The sequence below is a fragment of the Cervus elaphus genome, chromosome 12 (genome assembly GCF_910594005.1).
Source record: "Cervus elaphus chromosome 12, mCerEla1.1, whole genome shotgun sequence".
Classification (NCBI taxonomy): domain Eukaryota; kingdom Metazoa; phylum Chordata; class Mammalia; order Artiodactyla; family Cervidae; genus Cervus; species Cervus elaphus.
Genome location: NC_057826.1, coordinates 54,690,678 through 54,707,773, shown reverse-complemented (window position 1 = coordinate 54,707,773; position 17,096 = coordinate 54,690,678). Strand labels below are relative to the sequence as shown.

Here is a 17,096-nt window from a genome sequence, read left to right as displayed (position 1 = left end):
TCTGCAGTGTGCCAGGAGTGGGGCAGGTGGCGGGCAGAGAATTTGCTGCAGTGCCATGGAAACCTGCTCACAGAGGCCTGGCAGTGAGCGGCCTTGCTTTCTCGCGTTGCCCAGCACTTCCTGAGTAACATGGGACTGTGCTTGGCATTTCCCATGAAGGTTCCTTGGCAGCTTCCTCGTGCCCCTAACAGACCTGGCTCTGCTGAGCTGAGCACCTCGCCTGATGATGGGCAGACCATGTGGGCACCTGAAGAGGGCAGCAGCCTGGGGGTCAGCTGACTTGGGCTCTGTTCTTTGCTGGGTGTCCTGGCAGTTTCTTGACCTCTCTGGGTAGCTCTGCATCAGGCAGGGACTAAGTGGTGTCTGAGGTCCCTTAGGGCCCCAGCATCGTGAGTCTGGGGGTGAAATGGGATGTGGGGAGGGGAGCAGAAGATGAGTGGGAGAGGGGGCAGGTCAGGGAAGGGCATGTTTTGCAGATTCAGTAAAGTCCCCAGGGAAGACTTGTCACTGCTGCAGCCCAGGAGGGAGAGAGCAAGCATAGTCACCCTGCTGTGAAATCTCACTGGGCACCGCTCTTTGCGTGGACCGTCTCTCTAAATCCTCGGAGCAACACTGTGCCACAGTAGGTGTTCCCATTTTACAGATGAGAGGCTCCAAGAGGTCCAGAGACTTTGCCCAGGTTTCACTGTGAATGGTAGAGGTGGAATTTGACCCTGGACCTGCCTGACTCTAAGCTCTGGTCTTCGGCATCTTACTGCATAGCCCCCTCTACCTCCCTGAGGCTGCCTTCATCCTTCAGGGACTCTTAGACGTGCTGTACCAGGCTGGTATGGATCCCCCTGGAGGATAAGCTTCCAGTTGGCACCAGACCAGGTGCCTCTGGCTAGATCCACTGGGTTGCTAAAGGACACATTGGCCGGCAGCTGCTTATCTGGTGGGCTGAGCTGGTGGGTTTGTTTTAATGGAGGGGGAAGCTTTCACCTCCCGGTGGCTGCTCCATGGGCCCTGGGCTTGGCTTTGGCAGCACCTATGATAATATGATCCCTTCCTCCAGTCATGCTTTGGAAGTTATGTCAGGTGTGTGGGTGAGGTGTTTGGTTGAAATAAATAAAGCTGGAGGAGAATGACAGGAGTGAGAGAGTAGAGATAGCTTTGTACCGCCCCAGAGGGCAGTCTGGCTGGGCTGTCTGCTCTTCCTTCCTGACCTGGGGCCAGGAGACCTGAACCTTTGCAGGTCCTGCCTTGAGGCCCAGAGGAGTGGGAGTTGGCCCAGCCAGCTTGGGAGGTTGTGTCACCGTGCAGGCACAGAGCCTAGAGCTTGAAGGAGCTTCAGATATCATCCAGAGAGGAAAAGCCTGCTTAAGCTCACACAGCCTTTGGTGGTGGAGCTGAACTGGAATTTCCCAATACCTAAGCCTAGGCTCTCTCCCACTATCCTACACAGTTTGGGGAGGGTAGACTCGAAGAAGCTTAGACCATACTGCCTTTTTCCTGCCCTCTGACTGCCCAGGGACCCTTCTTGATCAGTCTCTTTTCCCTGCTGACTCAGCCCTGTAGCTGTCCTGAGGGGCGGTGTGCTCTCGGGCACCCCTAGTGGTGAAGAGCCTCCATGGCGAAGAAAGGGGAGGGCCACGGGCTCCCAGTTCCTTCACTTCGCATCTGCAGAATTTTATGAAACATCCACGATGCAAGACATCAGAGGGGGTGCCAGGAACCTTAAAACTGATTCGAATTTTCCCAGAAGGGCTACCGCCCAGGAAAGGTGCATCACAATACAAAACAGTCTGCAACTAGGGCTACTTGCGCGTAAGCATGATCAGCTGAGGGCTTAGAGCACAAGGTCAGGGTGTGCTTCATTGAAAAGTAAGGAAATAAAAGGAGGCAGAGATGGGGGCCTGGCTCTGAAAGTGTGATGGAGGGTAGAAAAGGCATTCGAGGCAAAAGGAAGAGCCAGAGTAAAGGATGGGGTAGAGATGGCGTTCTGGACCTGGTAATGCGCACCCTGAGGGTACCAAACGACCCTGTCTTCTCTCGGAGAACATTTACTGAGCACCTGACTCTAGGCCAAGCCTTGGGTAGTTGGTAGGACTGAGACCCTCAGGAAGCACTTAGCCCAGTGGAGAAGACAGGTCAGTAAACTGACAAGCTTGAGGCAGTGGGAGAAGCACTAAAGTAGAGGAAGTGCAGGCTGTGATGGAAACTGGGGAGGTGGTGAGTGTGGGGAGGCTTTCTGGAGGAGGTACTGTTTTTACTGAAACGTGAATAGGAATTAGCCAGGTTCGGGGTAGGGACTATGCAGGAAGTGTCCCAAGCAGGGGAGCTGTGTGTGAGGTTCTTGAGATGCGACAGGGGACAGATGGGACTCAGGTGAGAAAACATGGCCTTGCCTGAAGGTTCTCACAAGCCAGCGGAGAGGCTGTTTTCCCCAGAATGTGGGTCACAGAGGGGAGAGGATGTGAGGCAAAGATTCTTTTCACTGCCTGGGAGAATTCCACCTCTGATTGTTCCTCCTTCCTTCCTGTGGGTCCCTGCGTCCATCCCTACTGCTCCCCAGTCTTGGGACCATCAGGGCTATGTGTCCACTGCAGCTCTCAGCTCCTTTCAGCGTGTTTTGTGGTGGTGCCATGATTTAAGCACTCCGTGGTGGTCAGGAGTACCTGGGCTGGGCCCCTCAGCACCAGGGAGAAGCCTCAGGGCCGTTCCCTGGAAGAGAGATGTTCCCCAAAGGTGGCTCAGGAATACTTTGGAATGGGAGGAGGAGAAGCCTGCCAGTTCAGGAGATGGTGGGCTGTGGGGAGGGCTTAACTCACTTCCTAAGTGCCAGGACACTTGGGGTCCTTGAGCAGCCACCAGAGGGCCAGATCAGCGCACTGGCGTGGGACTCCTAGCCTGTGTCCCGTGTCCTGACCACCTGCTGCCCTCACTCGCCTTTCTGCAGAGCCCAAGGAGCTGCCCTGCCTTGGAAAAGGACTTTGACACAGTTTCAAAATAAAGTGGAGAAAAATCTCTGGAGGGGAAAAGAATAAACACACTTTAAAGATGCAAAAGGAAGCATTTATTTTTTAAAAAAGGAAAAATATGGAAGGGTTCCTCATCCAACTCACTTGAGTGAAAGTTTCCAGCCACTGTGATGTGAGGTCAGGGACTTCAGGGAGCGGGAAGTTCCGGATGCAAACACCGGGAGTGTCCTCAGTGCAGATTCAGGATCAGTCTAGCCAACAGCAAGGGCCACCGTCCACCTGCCACCCTCTGTGTTCTGTGTGGTGGTGGAGATGCAAAGACCTGACTCCTCCCTCCAGCTGAAGGTCCAGTAGGGCAGCCAGGACAGTTGGACAAGAGAGAGTGTGACAACTGTCATGGCAGAAAGGTTCCAGTGAGCATGAAGGAGTCCAGGGGGCAGAGAGGGTTCACATCTGCGGGCTGGAGAGAAAGCTCGGTGCCGCTGAGGGAAGGTTTCAAGGAGGAGCTGGATTAACTTAGACTTTGAAGCCTGACTGGGATTTCAGCAGACAGAGACTGAGGAGAGGCTTTCCAGGTAGAGTAGAAGTGCAAGGTGGGAAATCCTCTAGTACTTTGAGAAACAGGGGCATTCAGTTTTCTCAAGCATTTCTTTATTTGCTTATCTATTTATTTAAAACTACTTTATTGAGAGTTATATGTCATGTATACTTCACCCATTTGAAGTGTACAATTTACAAAGTTGTATAACTCACACTGCAATCAATTTTGGATGATTTTCATCACCTCAGAAACCCTGTACCTACTAGTAGTCACTCCTCATTCCCCAGGCCCTAGGCAACTCCTTGTCTATCCTCTGTTCCTATGGATTTGCCTATTCTGGATATCTTATATAAATGGAGTCGTATTATCTGCGATTTTTGGTGACTGATTTTCACTTAGCAAGATGTTTTCAAGGTTCACCCATGGTAGATAGCATGTGTCAGTACGTCATTCCTTTTTATGTTTTTCTCTGCCTCCATTCCCTTTTATGGCTGAATAGCACTCTGCTGTATGAATAGACCACACTTCATTTATCTACTCATCAGTTCAGTTCAGTCGCTCAGTTGTGTCCGACTCTTTGCGACCCCATGAACCGCAGCACGCCAGGCCACCCTGTCCATTACCAACTCCTGGAGTTTACCCAAACTCATGTCCATCGAGTCGGTGATGCCATCCAGCCATCTCATCCTCTGTCGTCCCCTTCTCCTCCTGCCTCCAATCCCTCCCAGCATCAGGGTCTTTTCCAATGAGTCAACTCTTCGCATGAGGTGGCCAAAGTATTGGAGTTTCAGCTTCAGCATCAGTCCTTCCAATGAACACCCAGGACTGATCTCCTTTAGGATGGACTGGTTGGATCTCCTTGCAGTCCAAGGGACTCTCAAGAGTCTTCTCCAACACCACAGTTCAAAACTCATCAGTGATGGCCATCTGTGTTGCTTCTACTTTGAGACTATTATGAATATGCTCCTGAGAACATCTGTGTACCAGTTTTCGTGGGCATGTATGTTTTCAAGGCTTTTCTTTTCGAATGGGATCCAGGATAGTCCTGGTGAGGAGCAAGAGGAAAGAAGATGAATCAGAGGGACCTGCTCACCCACTGACTGCTCTGAGCAGTTGGGTGGGAGTGCAAAGGTTCAGCTCAGGATCCTGTTCTGGTCTCACTGGGAACTGGGGCTGTGTGAGGCCAGGGCAGGGCTGGCCCCCCACCAGCAGACAGCCCCAGTGTTGTGTTCAATCTGGCAACTGTTTGCTGGGCTGGAAATAGTCTAGGCAGCTGGTATTTTCCCTGGAAATCAGGTGCGTTTTCCTGTCTCACTGAGGGCCAAAATTAGTTAAACACATAGGGAAGTGTGAGCTACACCGTTAATCTAGGGGAGGGGAGTGTTGTCAACAGGAAGCTGACCGGCCAGGGGAAAGGGGCGGTCAGGAAGATGCAGGTCAATAAGCCAAGTGTAAATTGGGGTTAAGTTGCAGTGCCCCTCCCCCATCACACACACAGAGAGGCCGTGGTTTGTTTACAGGAAATGCTGCAAGTGTCTCCCTGGCCCCATTTGACAGATGGGGAGACAGAGGCACTACATTAAAGGGATCTCCCATTCAGAAACAGAAGAAGGATTAAAGCCACAGTCTGGTTCTGCTGTCAGCGGCAGGTTTGGTAAAACCCAGGTCTTGCCCTCAGCCTTATGGTTGTTTTTGGGTTCACAAGAGCAGACTGAGGACACAGGAATAAGAAAGGGTTTGTGCTGTTTTGGTCTCCTAAAAAAGAAGACTAAACCCCACCTTAAACCCAGAGCAAAAACATAAAATAGGGCTTTAATTACCATCTTTTCTTTTATCCCCTTTTCTTCATGTTTTTTTTTGTTCCCCAGCCAGAAAACATTATGTTGTTGGACAAGAATATTCCCATTCCACACATCAAGCTGATTGACTTTGGCCTGGCTCATGAAATAGAAGATGGAGTTGAATTTAAGAACATTTTTGGGACACCAGAATTTGTTGGTGAGTTTTAGGCCTGTTTTTCTCCCAGCTGAGAATCTGGGATCAACAGATAGAGAAATCCCAGGAGCGAACCCTGTGTCTGGGGCTGTAGCCTCTGGGCTGAGAGATGATGCCTTATGTGCGTGCGCGCGTGTGTGCCAAGCTGCTTCAGTCATGTCTGACTCTTTGCGACCCTGTGGACCGTAACCTGCCATGCTCCTTTGTCCACAGGAAATGTCTTGCTGGCCTCTGGGTGAAGGTTGAGCACCAGCGGGGCAGTGGGAGGCCAGGTGGGGCTAGGGCCCTTTGCAGAGTTAAATCTTCCCAGAGCTGGCCCCACTTCCTGCTCTTAGACGAGCTGATTGTGAAGATTTAAAATTACCTCACCCTGTTGCATTCCCATAAACTCAGTCTTTTCTGGAGTAACTTTTGATTTCCTAAAAAAGAAAAGGGAAATTATCTGCCAGATGCCAGATCCACACACTTGCCTGTCCCACACATCTGGCCTTCATTCATGCACAGAGTGCCCAGCTCCAACAGGGCTCTGGCGGCTCTGTCTTCCCTCTGTGTCTCTCAGCCTTGGCCCAGGCCGCAGAAACCCCCTTTTAGGACTTGTGCCACAGGTCAGGGGTTCATAAAGAAACAGCTTTGCAGAGGAGAAAGGAGTGAGAATTGAGAACCACCATCTCACTGCTCAGGGAGTTGAAATGCTCTTAGAGATGGAAGGAGGGCATGGTTTCCTCAAAATCTGGGGACTGAAACTTCTGACCACAGTCTAAACAAAAACAAAGATGAACCAAATCATCCACCATGATGGAGCTTCGGGCCGCATATACCAACTCTGCAGCCACTAGGGAATGAAACTGCAGAAGCCCCAGCAGGGGAATCTTGCCATGTGCCAGGCACTAGGCCTGGTGTTCTGTATACAGACATTGTCCAGTTAATACCCATACAATCCTAGGAAGCAGGTTCAAAATATTTTCTCCATCAAGTGCCTTATTCAAGGTAAAACAACCAGTACACGATAGAGCAGAGATTCAAATACAGATACATCCAACATCAAAGCCTATGCTCTTTTTTTTTTTTTTTGACTGCACTGCGCAGCATGTGGAATCTTAGTTCCCTGACTAGGGATTGATTCTGTGCCCCCTGCAGTGGAAGCGCAGAGTCCTATACACTGGACCACTAGGGAAGTCCCAAAACCTATACTCTTTCCATTATACCAGGATATCTCTCGAAGGAGCCTTCAAGGGGCTTACAATTTAGCTGTGGAAACAAGACATCAAACCATCAAACAAGAGTGCTAGAGGGACCTTTTCACATCATCTGGTCTAGTTTAACAGGCATGGAATTGGAGAGCTAGGGGATTTTAGTTAAGGTCAACCAGTGGTTGTTCTCTACCTACTGTATGATAGATGTCAGATGCTGGAGACACAGGGATGGTGAGGAGCCACAGTCAGAATGACACACCCAGGGTCACAGAGTGAGTTAGTGGCAGAACCAACTTGAACCTAGGGTACAGGTGTACAGTCTCAAACTTCGTCCAAGATAGCAGTTCAGTTCAGTTCAGTTCAGTTCAGTTCAGTCTCTCAGTTGTGTCCGACTCTTCGTGACCCCATGAATCACAGCACGCCAGGCCTCCCTGTCCATCACCAATTCCCGGAGTTTACTCAAACTCATGCCCATTGAGTCGGTGATGCCATCCAGCCATCTCATCCTCTGTCGTCCCTTCTCCTCCTGCCCCCAATCCCTCCCAGCATCAGGGTCTTTTCCAATGAGTCAACTCTTTGCATGAGGTGGCCAACGCATTGGAGTTTCAGCTTCAGCATCAGATAGCGGTTACTGCCCACCATTCACATATGTGGTAAAAAGGCGTGTTTTATTTAAGTTCAAACCAAGGGTTGAATAATAATAAATGGTTCAACTAGAAATTTAGGGCAGTAATGGAAGAGTTGTCATGAGAGAGGATGTGGTTAATTGTGCAGTGAGTGATACAGACAGCTCTGAAAGACTGTTATGCGAGATAGCCACTCTCACGAGGTCAGTGGGCTCAGTCCTGGCCTTGAGTGACAGAGTGCTGGTGTTGTGGTTGGGGGGAATCTAAAGGGGGGTGGGGTGTGGAAGAAGCCAGGGCGGAGGAGGTGCATATCCGAGGTACCCCAGTTTATCAGGGACAGTTCACTGTCTTTTCTAGATGGATCAGAGGGTTCACATGGGCTGGCAATGTGAGTGGGACATTGATGGGCAGAGCCAGACAAACTGGAGGGTTTTTCCCAGTGATATACTGGTAAATGTCTAACAGTCAGGTCTCAGGGCAAAGCAAAATACAACCCTAATTTATAGCATTTACCAGTTTCTAGCTACCAACCTGTTTCACTGAATTCAGAGTTGGGAAGAGATGCACACGGTTGACTCTTGTGAGCCAGTATGACACAGCTCCAGCCTCGAACTGGTCTTATTTGCTCTTTACAGATATATAGGGTGGTTTCTCTAAGCCCCTGCCCAAATTATGATGACTTCCTTTTCCCAAGACCTCTGAACACAGGTTATAACCACTGTTCCCTGTTCCCACCATTCTTTGAAATTTTAACCTGAGACCAGGGTTAAAAACTGTCAGCTTCTGGGAATGTGGTGGCCAACTTCTTCCAAAAGGTCCTCTCACTGCAAAATTGGATTCTTGAGAAAAACATGGTTTTTAATGTGATTCTGGACTTAGGAAGTAAGATAAATCTTTAAATATAGTTACTCCTTCAGCATCTCCTGTCCTACCCTAAAAATTGAGTGAAATGAACTTAGAGCTGGAGCTGTGAGCTGCAAGAATATTCAGTAAGAGGATCTCTCCTAAAGGCAAGTGCACATGTCAGCATTTATCAGAGACTAGCAAGATTTAGATGTTCAAGGAAGTAGGATATTAAAATGATCAGATGTTAACTATAAAATAAATGGAATGTATATAGAAATAACAGGTAAACTCATAAGAATGAGCAAGCAACAAGAGATTCAAAAATGACCAGGTAAATTTTTAAACGAACCAGATAGAACTTGAAGAAATTCATACGCTCATTGAAATTTTAAACTCAGTGGATGGGCCAAACAGCAGATTATACACAGCTGAGGAGAGAATTAAAGAATTGGAAGTCTGAGTTGGAAAAAATTAGCTAGACTATCACACAGTGGCAAAGATATAGAAATATTAAAGAGAGGATAAGTGAAATAAGGTTAAAATAAAAGGTTTAACATAGGTCTATTTGGATTCCTGGAGGAGGGAATTAAGACAATAGAGGGGCAGTATCTGAATAAAACTTCTGAGAATTTTCAGAACTGATGTAAAAACATGCATCCCCAGATACAGAAAGGACAATGTATTTCAATCAGAAAGAAGTCCATATCTATAAGGTCCATACATTATACTTAAACTATAAGGCATCAGAGGCAAACAAAAGATCTTAAAAATCAACCAGAGAGAAAAGACAGATTGCCTACAAAAACCAAAAATAAACAAAAATCAATAATTTGACTGACAGCATACTTCTTAAAATGAAAATGTCCAATAGAATATGATATTCAAAGAACTGGGGAGAAATAAAAACTCCATAGTTGTGAAGAAATTGTATTTCAAGAATGAAGGTAAGAGATTTTAAGAAAAAAGCAAAAACAAAATAAAAAGAACAACAACAAAAAAGGTAAATAATAAAAACAACCTCCAACAGACCTTTGTTAGTAGAACTTCTAAAAGGTGTACTCGGAGTTCTAAATGCAAGAAGTAATAGGAGCAAAGAAATCAGTGAACATTGGGCAAATATAATTATTTCTTTCCTAAATAATGATGATGATGATGAAGTTTAAATATGGGGTTGAAAAAAGATAGAACTAGAAACTGAAGAAAATAATGTTAGATAGGACAGAGTACTTGAAATTAGTGTTCTAAAATTCTTGTATTGTTAGTGTGTGTGAGTGTGAGTCGCTCAGTCGTGTCTGACTTTTTGCGACTCCACAGACTGTAGCCCGCCAGGCTCCACTGTCCATGGGATTCTCCAGGCAAAAATACTGGAGTGGGTTGCCATTTCCTTCTCCACTGTATTGTTAGAGGAGGGCCCAAATATTGATTTATGTTAGAATTTATTTCATGTCCATAGTAAAATCTCAGGGGTAGTCATTACAAAAATAGAAGTTAGAGAAAAAACAGCCAATAAGAAAACTAACAAGAAGCAATTTTTTAAAAAGACGAGAAAGAAAAACACAGATGAAAGTGGAAAAACAAAAGCTCCTGGAGGACAGAAATGAATATGTATTTATATCAAGCAGATGAGCACTGAAAAGTGAGTTGTGCTTCTCAAACTCTCTATGAGGAACAACTTGGGGGAAAATAGTATATCCTGGACAGCTTCTTCAATAAGATACAATACAAATAAATTCCTAGAAAAGTGACCATGGTGTGAGTGTCATGGCAATGTCAAATTGCTGTGTGTGTGTGTGTGTGTGTGTGTGCGCGCTAAGTCGCTCAGTCGTGTCCGACTCTTTGCGACCCCACGGACTGTAGCCCTCCAAGCTCCTCTGGCCATGGGATTGTCCAGGCAAGAATACTGGAGTGGGTTGCTATGCCCTCCTCCAGGGTATCTTCCCAACCCAGGGATTGAACCTGGGTTTCCCACACTGCAGGTGGTTCTTTACCAGTTGAGCCTCTAAATACACACTCTCAACTTCTGTACATATCTTGTCAGCACCCGTGACAGTCTGCAGATTATTTGCCTGCAGACTGTACTTTGAATAACACTGTCCTAGTGAAAGCCTTTCTTGTGTGTCTCAGGAGACAGGTACAGAAGAGCTCAGAGCAATGTTTTTTCAATAAAAGATAATAATACAATAAAATAATAAGAATAAGTACAGACCATCCAAATGATCACCAAGGAAGTGACTGGAAGATAGTCTGTATTCACAAAGTGGACTATTATATAACAGTGAATATGAAAGACCATGGGTGAACATTCAGTGAATGCTAGAAGCATCAGTTGAGTGAGGGGAAAAGGTCTATTGACAGTAGATGAGATTCAGTATGGCATCATTTTTTGGAAGCTAACAAGAAAGCAAAGCCGGGAGAGTGGTTCCCTGCATCTGGGAGGGTGGGATGGTGGGCTTATCCTATAGATGCAGAGGTTTTGATAATGTTCTAGATAAACAAACTTAGCCTTCCCCTCTCTCCACCGTCTCCCATTCGTGATTAAACAGGCTCAATCCTCCCTTTTCTAGTTATCGCCCCCTGTTTCTTTTCTATTTCATCACCAAGCTTTTTTCAAGAGTCATCTGCACCCTTATCTCACAGCCCACACTCAGCACTCTCTGGTCACTGCAGTGGGTGTGAAATTCAACACTCGCTTTCCAGTCCATCCAGGACCATGGGCTTGATCTCCAGGCAGCATTTGGTTCTCTTCTCTCCTGGGTAGAGTCTTCTTTCCTAGACTCTGCACCTTCTCATGGTCCTGGCAGCATGCACATGGCTCCTGTTTCTACCTGTGTGATGACGCCTGTGTGATGACCTGGGTGATGGCTCTGGCCCACCTCACTCCCACCCCAGGTGCCCAGCCTGTTCCTGGCACCTTCTTTTGGATGCCCCTCAGACATCACAGGCTCCTCACCTCAGTGGCCACCAGAATGTCCTCCTGCCCCTGCTCAGGTGGGAGGTGCCCTCTTTAGACACCCTCAGAGGAGTGTGGATTCTCTCTCTGCCTCCTTTTCTCCCCCATCACCTTCCAGCCCTGGCCTGACTGGTTTCCAGCTGAGAGTTCTAAAGCAGTCTTTGTCGTGGGCCCCACTGTCCCCTCCTGCACCCTCCTCTCCCCACCCTCCTCTTCCTTTTCCAGGGTCCCCTTGTGCTTTCTGGCTTCCTCACTATCAGAATAACAGGCAACTTCCTCCCTCAGAATCCTTAGACCCAGGTTATCTCCATCTGCCTCTCTAATTTTCCTTAGAGAGGGTTTAGGATGGAGACATTTGGCATCTAATCCCCTAAAATTCCTTAAGATCATCTCTTCTCCTTTTCTTACTCCTGCTGACTCTTCAACATGGCTTCTTTCAGCTCCAGAAATTGTGAACTACGAGCCCCTGGGACTGGAGGCTGACATGTGGTAAGTGGGACAGGCCACCCGGGTGGCCCCAGATCCTGGCTCTGGCTGACATCCCCACTGGATGAAAACCTCTTTCTCCACACTCACCTTTAAGAGCCTCTGGCTGCTCCTGGGGTCCTGGCATGTGGCCAGTTAGCACATGGCCAAGGCAGAGAACAAGGGGCTGGAAGCTAGAGGTACAGGCTCACCCTGAGACTGCCATGGCCATGATAAAGATACTAGTGACAATAATTCGTTCTGTTGGTCAACCATGTGATCCCTGGGGGCCTCATGTATCCCAGCTACTGTGCTGGGCTGGGGCACACCACAGTGATTGACTGCACAGATGGGGCTCGTGTCATGTCAACTGTGCTATACAGTTGGCTGAGCACCTTGATCACTTGGTTTTCTAAAATCCTCCCAGTGGTCCTGTAAGATAGTTATCATTATCCTCATTTTATGAGGCGAAAGAGGCTCAGAGGTGGTCATCACAGATGTAAGTGGGTCCTTGGACTCAACGTCCAGAGCTGGTTGACTCTGAGCAAGTCCCAGGCTGCTGCTGAAGTGTGGGGTGGGGAGGAGTGTGGGGCTTGAGGCAGCGTGCGGGGACTGCCGTGACGGGGCCCTCAGAGCCATACGGGGAGCCGCTTGCTGGTCTGGGAGGACAGCCAGGCGGCCCTGACTTGACTGTTCTTTGTTTTGCAGGAGCATCGGTGTCATCACCTACATCCTGTGAGTATGACTGATCCCGGGGCCCTGACCCAGCTCAGATCCGGGGGGAGCAGGAGAAATCAGAGAGGGGCAAGCAGGCAGACAGACAGACTGACATTTCCTGAGCACCCACCATGACCAGATGAGTTAGATCCACACAGCCAACCTGAGGCTAAGTGCTCTCAGCTCGATTTTGTAATGTGAGCCTGGCCTTGGGGTTGGGCAGGAACCCGGAAGGGCAGCCTGCAGCCCTCCATTCTGCAATGCTTGTGCTTGCATCCCTCCTGTGGCCGGGATCCACCGTGTGGTCTCACCCGGACCCAGGTTTCCGGTGAGAATGTCAGTTTTCACTCAGAAACCTGGGACAGCCCTCAAGTCACCATGCCCTTCCTGATCCTGCCTTGTCTTTCTCTGCCTTTCCTCTCCCTTCCCCAGAACCCCTTTTCCTCTCACATGCTGTCTCTTCTCTTTTCCCCAGAGTCTCTCTTTCTTGACTCTGAAGTATTAAGTGCTTAAGCATAGATTTCCTACATTGTGTAGTGAAACTGTCACTTTCCATCTCTATGGCCTAGGGCAGAAAAACAACCTCTGGGCTTGTTTTTCTCATCAGAAAAATAGGAATCATAAACTTCCTGCCACGGGTGTGTTGAGGATTAAATAAGCCGACATGCAAACTTCCTAGCACTGCTCAGACACAGACGTGGCTGATTAGTTGGTGTTCTTTACATCAGTACTTCCCAACTGTTTCCGCTCACAGCACTCCTAGAAAACGCTATTTTTATGGCACTCTGGGTAAGAGGCAGCCCACAGCCAGAGGGGATGAAGGATGGGGAGGCCAACACTCAGCTCTCTCAACACCCCTGTAATCCCTCCCTCTGACTCCTCTTGGACTGGGAGCTCTGCTCAATGTGGTGGATGCCGCCTCCCTGCCGCTGCCCGCCCCCCCCCTGCCCCACTTCTGCCCCCTGAGTTGCAACAGAGGGTGTCAACCCAGGCAGCATGTCAGACCTTTTTTTTTTCTTTTTCTTCACATCAGACCTTTTAATATCTGCTAAGGCCCAGGCCCCACTCCAAATCTATGAAATCAGAATCACTAGGAGTAAGATCTGGACATTCGTATTTTTTAAAAGCCATAGAGGATTTTGACGCAGAGAGAATTTGATGCATTGCTGCATAATTCCAGATTAGAGCCAGGATATTCAGACATGGGCTCTTAACACCTTGATATCTTCAGAACTGTGACTTCCCTATTGAAATAGTAAGGAATTCCAGCATCTCTAGGGCACACAATCTTCCTGTAGCTCACTGAATTCCATACAGTTTATTGACAGCCTGATCCTCGGTGAACACCGTGCCAGGCACTCAGGGTACTAAATGGAGAGTCTATCCTGCTTGCCTGAAACTTCTTTTGTGGGAGGGAGACACCAGACTGCTAACTCTCACCCAGTGGGACCAAGGTTGTGCTTTAGGTATGAACGTGGCTTTGTGAGACAAATGGGAGAGCCACTGGTTTGCTGGGACTGCAGAAAGTTTAACGGGAGAGAGGGAGCAAGAGAGGGAGACAGGAAAGAGAGATTGATTTGAACTGGGCTGGAAGGAATGAGATGAACATTCCTGGTGGAAAGGAAAGGAAGCGCCATCCTGACTGAGGAAGGGGACAGCAAGTGTGATAAGTGCAGTGAAAATATAGAATGTGTGGTGGGGACCAACTTTTGATGCCTTGCTGAGAAGTTCAGATGTGATTCTATAGAAAACAGGAGGGAGGGTAGGGCCCAAGGACTTCTGGGACAATGGCATATTTTGAATATTAGGCAGGAGACAGTAGATTCAGGAGTCACTGTTTGAATGGCACATTAAAAATATATATATATTTATTTATTTGGCTGCACCAGGTCTTAGTTGTGGCACAGAGGATTTTCCATCTGTTGCGGGATCTTTAGCTGCAGCATGGGAACTCTTAGTTGCAGCATGTGGTATCTAGTTCCCTGACCAGGGATCGAACCCAAGCCCCTTTCATTGGGAGCACAGAATCTTAGCCACTGGACCACCATGGAAGTTCCTGACACCTTCTTGACAAACCCTGCAGGGAACCTCATACACCCCTCTAGCCCCTAATGGCCCATCTATTGCCGCACTTGTCAGGCTTTGCTCAGGATGCTCGTTAGCCTAGAAGACCTTCCATCTCCTTCTCTGACTGCTGACAACCTCTTCATTCTTCAGGACAAAACTGATGCAAATGTCAGCTCTCCCATGAGGCCTGCACTGGGCCTCCCCTCTGTCCTGTGCTCCTCCAGCCCTTTGTAATTTATTTTATTCTGCGTTCTACTGGAGATTATGAAGAGCAAGTCTCTGTTTCTCTCCCCTCCTCTTTCAAGTCCCTTGAAGACACAGTTCTCTCTTGCAGGTCCTTAGTAGGTAGTCCATTAAATGTATTGAATTGGACTCATTTGAAAAGCTGTTGACTGGCCCCGCCCCCCTCCGCCAAACGATTGTGGGGAGCCTCCTATCCCCATGCAGCCGTACGAGTCCAGGTCCCTGAATCCATCACCCCCACTTCCGTCTCCTTTCCTACAATCACACATTCCCTCTCTGTGCCCAGCCTCAGTGGAGCATCCCCCTTTCTGGGAGACACGAAGCAGGAAACGCTGGCAAATATCACAGCAGTGAGTTACGACTTTGATGAGGAATTCTTCAGCCAGACCAGCGAGCTGGCCAAGGACTTCATTCGGAAGCTTCTGGTTAAAGAGACCCGGTAAGAGGACAGAGAAGAGAAGGGCACTGGCTTCTCAGGTCCTGACTCTCTCCTGCCACTTCTCCGACAGGCATGCCAGCCTGTCCCTGCTTTGCCACAGGCTGTCATCGACCATTGCAGTCTGATCTGGGCAGGTGCTGAGGAGTGTGAACTGGCCAAGACTTGGCTTGCATCTTGTTTACTCAAGTCTTTCTCATTTCTTTTCCTGCTGAAATGCAAATAACCGTGTGTGTGTGTGTGTGTAAGTCAGCCTGGATTTTTTTAGAGCTCTTTAGTTTTTGCAGTTTGTCTCAAAGGTACCTGGAACTAGAATTCATTAAAGGAAAGGGGCAGGGTTTTCAAGACGATTCAGGATGGGAGTGGGGAGGGTGTCCAGCCCAGAGGGGTCAGAACAGTGGGAAAATAGGAGACCTGCTAATGCCACCCCTTCCTTAGGGCTCAGGGTAAGCCCCATGGGTGTGTGATCAAAGGAGGTGGGCAGGGAGTTGGAGGGTGCTGGTGCCCAGAGGATGGATGAGCTGAGGTGGGGGCAAGGTCCTCACATTCTGGAAGGCCATGTCCTCTTGATCCCGTAGACTTCAGAGAGACATAGAGTGGGGTCCTCTAAAGTGCAGTGCCTGGTTTCGCTGTTGAAGGGCAATGGTAGGAGGGATTGCCCCACCTGGGTACAGGGCAGGGAAGGGCAGAGAAGAGATCTGGAAGGCAAACAGGAAAACAGAGACCAAAGTTTTCACAATGGAGAGCATTTAGGACTCTCCAATAGTGTGGGGTTGGGCCCTGCAACCCTGGGACCAAAGATGAGGGTTTATATAAGATCATTTTATTGAGAGGTCTGCCTGGACTGCTTTCTCTAGTGTGCAGGAGATGTAGCCAGTCCCCCATCCACCTCTGCATTCCTTATGATTCTAGTTTGATGGCAGTGGTTGAAGGATGCCAAAAAGCAGGTCTGAGAAGAGTGAGAATGGAGACTCCTGCTCTCAGCTTCTCATGGATCATCACTGTTTTCTGATCTTCATTTAGGAAGCGGCTCACGATCCAAGAGGCTCTCAGTCACCCCTGGATCACGGTAAGCACATGGTGATGAGTTTCAGCAAGCAGATTCCTGCTTTGTCGCCAGGGATGCCTGGGCCAAATGCAGGGGACCTGTGGCAAGGCCTTTGCTTGAAACACTGACTACTAAGCACAGATGAAAGCTAGTTGGGGGTCTCCAAGGGTCTGGGCTTGTTCAAATAGGTCTGCGAGTTTAAGTTTCTATGTCATATGTTCAGGCGACTTATGAAAAGAAACTTTCACAAACCTCAATTGAAATCTTTGCTCTTTGGGTGATCTTACAAACTGTTCTTTGTCAGAAGACTCGTGTGCATGCTAAGTCGCGTCAATTGTGTCCAACTTTTTGCAACCCTGTGGACTGTAGCCTGCCAGGCTTCTCTGCCCGTGGGATTATCCAGGCAAGAAAACTGGAGTGGGTTGCCATGCCCTCCTCCAGGGGATTTCCTGACCCAGAGATAGAACCTGCGTCTGTTACATCTCCTGCATTGGCAGACGGGTTCTGTACCACTGGCGCCACCTGGGAAGCCCCTGTCAGAAGACACGTCACAGTTATTCTCAAAAAAGAAATCAGGACTCCTCAGCTATAGAGAGGGATCAGCAACAGTTGAAAACCTCAGATTTGTAACCAGGGCTCCTTGTTTCTGACTTTTAAAGCTCTGAGTTAAGGATGACTCAAACCAGTCAGTGGCTTCCTTAGGCACCTGGTGACCTCAGAGAATGGGCTGCCCAGCTGGAGGCCTGCTGGGAGAGAGGCAGTCACCCCTTAGGGTAGTTCTGTTCTCTCTGGGGAGAGTGGGGCACAAAAGTGACTTCCTGCCTAACCCACTTTGTAACTGGGCTTCTGGCTGCTGGGTGTTCAGACTGGTCTCAGGAAAGTGCAGGTGATAAGTGCTTTGGCAGGATGGGAATCAGGGGAGCAGGATTCTGACCCTGGTTCTGCTGATGGATGAGATGTGCCCTTCCAGGAACGTCAACAGACCTCCCTTTCACTGAAATTGTTAAGT

The 17,096-nt window shown here is 48.5% G+C and overlaps 1 protein-coding gene across 2 annotated transcripts in view; it reads left to right on the top strand.

Annotated features, from left to right (window-relative positions):
* LOC122705120 (death-associated protein kinase 2) overlaps positions 1–17,096 on the top strand; it is a 138,030-nt gene that overhangs the window by 105,020 nt on the left and 15,914 nt on the right. For both annotated transcript variants that reach the window (XM_043920329.1, XM_043920328.1), the window contains exons 5-9: positions 5,370–5,499; positions 11,552–11,600; positions 12,285–12,311; positions 14,890–15,042; positions 16,063–16,108. In XM_043920329.1, the coding sequence (XP_043776264.1) occupies positions 5,370–5,499; positions 11,552–11,600; positions 12,285–12,311; positions 14,890–15,042; positions 16,063–16,108 (405 nt within the window). The remainder of the gene's footprint in view (positions 1–5,369; positions 5,500–11,551; positions 11,601–12,284; positions 12,312–14,889; positions 15,043–16,062; positions 16,109–17,096) is intronic.